Below are 7607 nucleotides of genomic sequence, written 5' to 3'. Positions count from 1 at the left end.
GTTGCGGGGACCTTCCAGCCGGGCGCTTGGCTGGCATCCCCCGCACTGGAAAATAGGGGGGTTGGGTCACCCAAAAATACCTTCACCCCCCCCAACCCCCCCGGCTGTAGTTTTATTTCCCGCAGTCTCTCGACCAGCCCCAGGGTGAAGAGTTGGGCTGGGGCTGTGGGAAATGCAGGAGGGGGAGGGCAGAATTTCCTAACAATTATCTTTCCCCTCTGTAGTGATCGATAACTAATATTGGCCATTTACCCGCAACAATTAATGACCGGGTGAAGCGATACCCTAACGACACCACTCGCACCCTTCAGGCTTGACTCCAGTAGAAGGTTTCAGGTCAGGGACAGCCCCCCCCCGTGCCCACCTCAGCCCCCACCTGCGTTTTAAGGGCTGCTTTGCACACACCGGCATTTATTTCTCTTTTCGTGTCCTAGAAGGGCACCGCAATGCCTGTGTTTTCATCGTGCCTGCGAAAAGCTGCTGCGATTTCCCCAAGCCTCATCCCCGAAAGTAATTTCCCCACCATGCCAGCACCCCTCAGCTGTTGTGTGGGGTCCCCTCTTCTCCCAAAGCTGCCCTCGTCCATCTGTAATGTCGCTCTCCCTGGGGCCACTCGCAGAAATGTAAATGCTGTGTATTTCGCAGCACCCGGCCCCAAAAACTGCTCGTATTTTTAATGCGAAAGCACCTAAGCAAAAAGTTTTTTGTTGTTATTCCGTGGCTAAAATTTACAGAGTGGTGGTGGACGATATCGGCGAATCCATCAGGCTCCCTGTATTTTCACTGAGGAGCGTTGTAACTCTTCATAAGCAAAATTACTCCTCTGTTTTAATGAAGTGCCTCTACTATAGCTTACTTTTCTTGACATTTAAGTATCTTTTTAGCATTCAGAGCCTGATCTCGTTGTTGCCCAGGCAAAACCTGCAGCCAAGCACATATTTTATTTGTATCGGGAACTCTTGATTTGATCCTGATAGCTACAATATTCAGATACCAAAAGTATTTGCTACTCTTGATCTTTTTTTTAACTACCTAGCATAGCTATTTAATCTATTATTTCTTTTACGAGACAGCATCTGCATAGTTGTGTGTTAATATTTGTATTATATCAAATACACAGGTATGAAAATATAGTTAAAACAACTTGCAAAGCTATTCCCACAAAGTATTTCATGTTTGAAATTACACTTGCTATTATCCGAGTATTGAAATGGAGAAAATGTGACAGGTGAAATTATTTTAATGATGAAAATAGTTTTAAGTGCAATTACGGCTGTTAAGCTGTCAGGTCTCCATCCCACAAATCCTTAAACACGCGCAGAACTTGCACCCAGTTAATGAAATGAGGTAGTTCAAGGTGCCCGTTTGTGCCTGGAGAACACGACGACGTCAGTCATGAAAGGAGAGACAAGTAGCGGGTGTGAATCGGCATCATTATGTGCAGTATTTCCATAAAAGTTAAGGCAGCTTGCCTTGCCACGATATATCCCACCAGTCCAGCGTCCCCTGTGGCTGCTGTTGCTGTACCCTGGTGACAGTGTGCAGTGACTCCGGCTGAGGGGGGACCTCTGCGGGCTGCTGAATCCAACTTCCGCGCAAAGCGGAGCTGATCTCAAAGCCAGATCGCGTTGCCCAGGGGCTGAGATTTCAAAACGGCGATGGTGGGGAGCATTGATGGCCTGATCCTGCAGATGCATACTGCTTTCCACCCAGAAAAGTCCCGTTGGCTGTACTGGTGGGTTCTTTTTCTTAAAAGTTAAGCGTGTGCCTGGGTGTTGGCGGGACAGAAGCTGTGGTGCCATCAGACCTATCTTAGTGCTGGCCTTATCCGGTTCCTAGTACCTTCACGATCGTACTTTGACACTTGGAGGTGTTCTCGTGGCACCCAGCGGTCTCGCCTGTGCAGGCAGGTCCCACTGCCTGGAGCCTTTCTGGGGCTCGGAACAGGAGCAGAGTCCCTGATCCAGTAGCTTTTGGCATCGAGCAGGAGGGGCTCGACTGTCCCTCCAGCGCCTCACACTGACGTGCAAAGTCTACGCTAATGTTCCTGTGCATGTCGTAATTCCAGAACCAGCATCTTGGATGCAGAGGTTTTTTGCCTTGACGGCTGCAGCCCCCTTTTCCTCAGCCCTTGACTGTGGTGTCTCCACCCTGCGGTCCTCCTGGCGGTGAGGTCTGGCTCGTGTGAAGGCCCTTCAGGAGGACAGAGCTGGCTGGGATGAGCCCTGTGGCTCCCCGGGGATGGTTGGGGGTAGCAGTCACAGGCTGCTTTTGTACACATCGAGATGTGTGTGAATCAAAGTCCGTGCTGGCAGGATGAGGGCTTCAGAAACCAGAGACGGCACCACTCCTGGGCTGGTGCCGGCTGGTCCTGTGGCAGCGCTGATGGTGTATTGTATGTTAATTAGGTAATTATGGTTATCGTCAGGCCACAGCTAGATAGGAGACTGAGACCAGATCTACTTGTTAGTCCTGCTAATGCCTCTGCACACGAGGAACTCCATGGATCCGTTGAACTTACTGAGACCAAAGGACGAAGGTCTGGGATGAGGGCCTGCGCGAGGGCTGGCGACTCTTGTCTTCATCGAGCCAGTCTGCCAGCTTCAGTATCTTCCTCTGGACACTGGCTGACTACGGGTGCCAAGGGAAGGGTAAAAGCAGGGGCCAGCATGGGGTCAACTCCCCCAACCTTTAGACGTTTGTGATTAGGGACTTCCTGAGATGGAGGGGGGATTTTTGCGTTCGGGAGCTCTTGGACTTTATGATTCTGTTGCAAAGATCCTGTACAGGTGGAGGTCAAACCCTGCTCACCTCATTGAGTGCTGACTTCTTTGGGTCTGGCTGCATGTCCAGGACTGTCCTAGGTTGTACCTATGGGGTAGAATCCCAGAATAGGTTTGAAGGGACCTCAAAGGATCATCTGGTCCAACCTTTCGTGGGAAAGGGAGCCCAGATGAGATAACCTAGGTAGGGACAGTGTAGGGACATCCCTGCTTTTCTTTTTGGTGCTACTTTCTCCCAGCCCCCTTCAGTGCACAGAGCAGCTGCATTTGGATTTCAGCTACAGCTGAAGCAAGCGGGGTTTGGCACATCAGCAGGGCTGGAGGAATGGCCTCAAACATGCAGAGCCCTTCAGTCACTGCTTCTTGCTTGCAGGTCTGGAGTTGTCTCACTGTGTAGGGGCCAACTCGCTGTGCCCTGCTGTGCCTTGGAGGTCCGGGGGGCCCTGCAAGATGAAGAGGGTCCGCACCGTCTTCAAACCAGAGCAGCTGGAGCGGCTGGAGCAAGAGTTCCTCAAGCAGCAGTACATGGTGGGCACGGAGCGAGTAGACCTGGCTGCAACTCTGCATCTCACAGAGACTCAGGTAAGGAATGGGAGAGCTGGGGAAGGTGGCAGAGATCCCGGGTCTGGGTTTGGTCTGTGGTGACGTCCCTGCTGTGAAGCGCAGTGGGAGGAGGACGTGATGCAAAGTGACCCGTGGGACTCCCTGCTGCAAGATGACATTGAACCCATGTGCCTGGAGGGATGCAAGATAGGTTTAAATGGTTTATGAATAAGAACATCGTTTTCTTAATCCATGAAGTGGAACAAAAAGCATTCAGGAGCACAAACGTGTTTGCTTTAGAGTTCAAGCTGGACTAACGTATCTACATTGTTGTAATCCTCTGTATTAAGTGTCCTTTTGTGACGCTGGATTTAAATTTTTTTCTGCTCTTCCCAGTGAGTTTCTGTCCCTCCCACTGCAGGCTGCTTATTTATTGTGGAAAGGAGGAGCCACGTGATCTTCTGTGGTGGGATCCAAATTCAGCTGGGGAAAGGGAGAGCAAAGCAAGGGCAGTTCCAGGGGGCACAGGGAGGGTGTGAACAGCACAGGGAGCAGGAGCAGGGGGTAGGTGGGTGTCTCATCATGCCCTCTGGCAGCCGTGGCCCCCGGGATGGGTTCACTACGGGAGGCACCTCCTTCATGCCCCTGGCCAGAGCCTCCTCTGTGCAGCTGCATCCCCCTCTCCCCTGGTCCTTTCTCCCAGCACCACTCTGCCCACCATAGTGTCACCTCCTCCCGCTCGCATGCACTGTGCCCTGAGCAGAGAAGGGGCATACCCCTTTCCTTAAGGAACTCTGCTTTTTGGGGACATCTGCCTCGGAAGCATGTGGCAACGGCCCCCATTGGAAAGGGGCTCCTGGAGACCTTGGATTAAGCTGTTGTGCCATTTTCCTGCTAGGTGAAAGTCTGGTTCCAGAACCGGAGGATCAAATGGAGGAAGCAGAGCATGGAGCAGAAGGCGGCAAAGCTGTCACAGTTTAGGGTGATACAGCCTGCCACCGTGGACTCGACGGACATCAAGGACCACGAGGAGGACACTGTGGACGTTGAGCTTTGAACAGCTGATGAGATTCAGCTGCTGCTGTTGTTCTTTGAGCCGTGTCTGCTTGATGGAGATACTGGGGATGCAGGCACGTCTGTGCTTCTTTGGTTCAAGCGAGACATTACGGTCTCGATGCGAGAGTTGGAGCTACAGGACCAAACTCCAGCTGGCTGGGAGCAACCCCCCCAAATATTGTTTGGCTGCTGTTTGGTAGCCATGTGCTGTAATTTCTGGGACTTCATCACCAGGCCGGTTGTCCTTGATGGTGCCATAGCTGTGGCAAGGCATATGATCTCCTGTTTGCTCTTGAAGCACCAGGACACACAAACGGTTTCCAGCAGAGAGGCTGGGGGGGACAACCAGACGGTGTCTCTGACGGCTGTGAGCATAAGGGCATTTGAACATGGGCTCACCTGTGTTGCGTGTGCCTGTGTGCTCCCCGGAGGGAGACCTGTGCTGGGAGGAAAATCAACCCTGATCGTTTTTCCTGGTTAACTTGACTCCCATGTTTGATGCTTAGATCACAACAACAACAAAAAAAAATTGGAAAGCCCTTTGCTCCCACCCGCAGACTGCATCATTACTCTTGCAATAAGATGAACAGGGTCTGATCCTGCCCCTGGAACAGAAGTGCCTCCTCTTGTCAGGTGCCTTGGAGTTTTTGTGCCTTTGTTTTGGCTTCCCAAACCCGGAGGGCAGAACCTGGTGGGTCTCTCTGCTTTCTGCCATTGCCTTCCTTCGCCAAGGTGTGCACATGCTGCTGCAGCAGGGAATGAGGCACTCGGGCTGGCCGAGGTGTGGGGATCGGGGCTGTTATAAAAAGGCAGCTTTCCAGCACCTCTGGTGCTTCAGACGACCCCCTGCCCCTCGTCCAGATGTGCCAATTCTGGCCCAGACAGCAGTTGCTCTGTTCTCTCCTCATTATACATCCAGGTGCCATGGGAAACGGCACCTGGAGTGTTCGGTGAGCACATCTGTAACCACCCGATGCAGTCAGCAGTTGTGTTCCTGGTGGGTGGGAGGGCTTTGAGGGGTCAGGACTGAGTTGAGTACTTGACCTTCCCCGACTGTGCGTTAGCAGCCAAGTGCTCTTAGGCCAGGCTGTCAGCGCTCAGGCTGTCACCTCGCCTTCCTAGGTCTGCCCAGGGTACCAGGCACCACGTCCCGTCAGCTCAGGATAATTTATTGTCTCTTTCTGACCCAGAACACTGTGTATCACTTTACTCTTACATTGTTATTTATAGAAATAACGTTTTTTTTCCTTAGTAAGTGTCACTTATTTATTTGCTTTGCTTCTTAATAAAAATCTAGTTTATTTTAAAAAGAGATGGGACTGGCTGGGGGGAGGCAGGGTTGGGCAGCTCCTTGGTTTCTGAACAGGCAGCGAGGCCTCAGTGGCGTCTTGCTCCACAGCTGCCAGGGATGGGTTACTGATCTTTTTTGCTGTGTTTCTGAGGAACTGGAGTAAAAAAAAAAAGAGGGAAAAGAAATGCACCTTTTCCTTCCCCTAAGATGACCCCTGTTGTCAAAAAGTAATAGCTGCTTTCTAACACCAGAATTCACAAAAGGGCGATTTCTTCTTGAAAGGGTGATGAAATCTTGAAAGGGTGATTTCTTCTCTCGCATGTTACCATTCCTGACATGCCAATGCAAATATGAGAGCAGTTTTTTTTCCCCACACTTGTGTGTTTGCTGGTAAACCTGTGCACTCATCTCAAGCTTGAACATTTGGAATGGAACAAGAATAGCTTTTAAGCAGATCAGCTGAAAACCTGTGTCAAAAATCAGAAGGAACAGGGTTAACCCGCTAATCTCGCATGCCAGTGGGTTTATTGCGATCATCCCCGAGACAAGAGGGCTTATGGGGAATGTTTTAATATCGCCCGGCCGGGGGCCGAGCTGATTGCAAGAGTTAAGTTGTTCTCAGGACACCTTTAATCCCCTGGGAGCTGGCAGAAAAAAACCCCAACATATTTTCATCCTTCCCAAAAGTTTGAGTTTGAGGGGTTTTTGCTTAATAAGCTGTTTTGGGCAAAATAAATGCTAAAATTTTTTTTTTAAAATTGATTGATGACCCCATATCATGGGTGAAAGTAGATGGGATGAGTTATTATCTCTGGGCCAGTTCCTGCAGAGATAGAACTACATTTATAGTATGAAACATAACGTCTGGTAAACACGGGGTGCTCAGGTTCGGGCTGCTGCTCCCGGAGAACAAGGACCTCCAAGGACCTCCATCTGCAGGTGGATGCGGCCAAACCTTCTGTGCAGCCCCCGCTCTGCCAGGCTGATGCTTCAGCAAACTCAAGGCCAGGAGAAGGTTCCCCTTGTGCTCTGCAAATACAGAAGCAGAAGCAATCCCGGTCCAGCTTCTCAAATACTTCCAAATTAATGTGGGCACCAGGGCTCGTTCGGAGACATGAAGGACGCTTCGAAGCGTTGCTGGCCGGGCCATGACTCAAGCTGATGCTCTACGCGTGAAACGCCCTGCCACTTAGCACCGAAACCTTAGAAAAACAGGACACGTAATGCTGTTATTACAGTAATGGCTAGTCTTCCTACTATTGGTATGAAGATGTAATTGAAATAGGAGTCGTAAGGTAGCATTGCTCCATCTGTGTCTGGGTCCTTGTAGACCCCCGGGATGGGCCCTGCGTGGCGGAGCAGTGCCCTGCACAGCCCGCTGCTGGGTTCACCGGGGCCAGACCCCAAAATACAGATGAGGAAGGTGTCCCAGGCAGTTTGTCTGTCTCTCGTTGCCGGCCGGGTGGCCGGGGAGGTCTCTTGCTCTGTGGCCATGCTCCCGCATGGGCTGCTGGCCTGGGCATGGAGGCGGCAGGATCCAGCCAGCCACGTGTTACCACCCGGTGTTGTGTCCCCACCATGAGCCGACAGTGACATCTAGTGACTCCAAAACACCCCAAAACGCCCCGAATATGAAATCGTCCCATATTCCCAAACCCACTGCAGCCGCCTGGTTGATGAAGAGTGGGACCGAGTCTGAATGGCACTAGCAGCGCCGGTGTGAATTAGTAAATACAACTAAATAGGCTTTTTCGTTGGTTTCAGGTGTTTGCAGACAGCCTAGCAGGAGGTAGTGAAGGCGCAGGGGCCACGTTAGTGTGTTTTGAAGGGTTTTTTTGGGGGGGAAAGCTGGGCCAGTTTTGGGTGCGCAGGGGCAGCTGTCGATGTTTCCCCTCCCTGTGAGGGGGTACCTTGTGTTCCCACCTGACAGGGAT

At 51.5% G+C, this 7607-nt stretch overlaps 2 protein-coding genes across 2 annotated transcripts in view; both read left to right on the top strand.

Moving 5' to 3' along the window:
- The first annotated feature begins 1658 nt into the window (after positions 1-1658).
- On the top strand, positions 1659-4383 carry LOC103914277 (homeobox protein not2-like). Its single transcript, XM_009320889.1, has 4 exons — positions 1659-1735; positions 2533-2651; positions 3157-3365; positions 4225-4383. The coding sequence occupies exons 1-4, from the start codon at positions 1659-1661 to the stop codon at positions 4381-4383; spliced, it is 564 nt and encodes a 187-aa protein (XP_009319164.1).
- Positions 4384-4584: 201 nt separating this feature from the next.
- SMYD5 (SMYD family member 5) overlaps positions 4585-7607 on the top strand; it is a 10219-nt gene continuing 7196 nt past the window's right edge. The window contains 1 exon segment of the mRNA XM_009320888.1: positions 4585-4749. Coding sequence (XP_009319163.1) covers positions 4585-4749 — 165 coding nt within the window.

The sequence above is a fragment of the Pygoscelis adeliae genome, unplaced genomic scaffold (assembly GCF_000699105.1).
Source record: "Pygoscelis adeliae isolate BGI_AS28 unplaced genomic scaffold, ASM69910v1 Scaffold273, whole genome shotgun sequence".
Taxonomy (NCBI): domain Eukaryota; kingdom Metazoa; phylum Chordata; class Aves; order Sphenisciformes; family Spheniscidae; genus Pygoscelis; species Pygoscelis adeliae.
The sequence above is the reverse complement of the archived record's forward strand: the minus strand, read 5'-3'. Positions and strand labels throughout refer to the sequence as shown.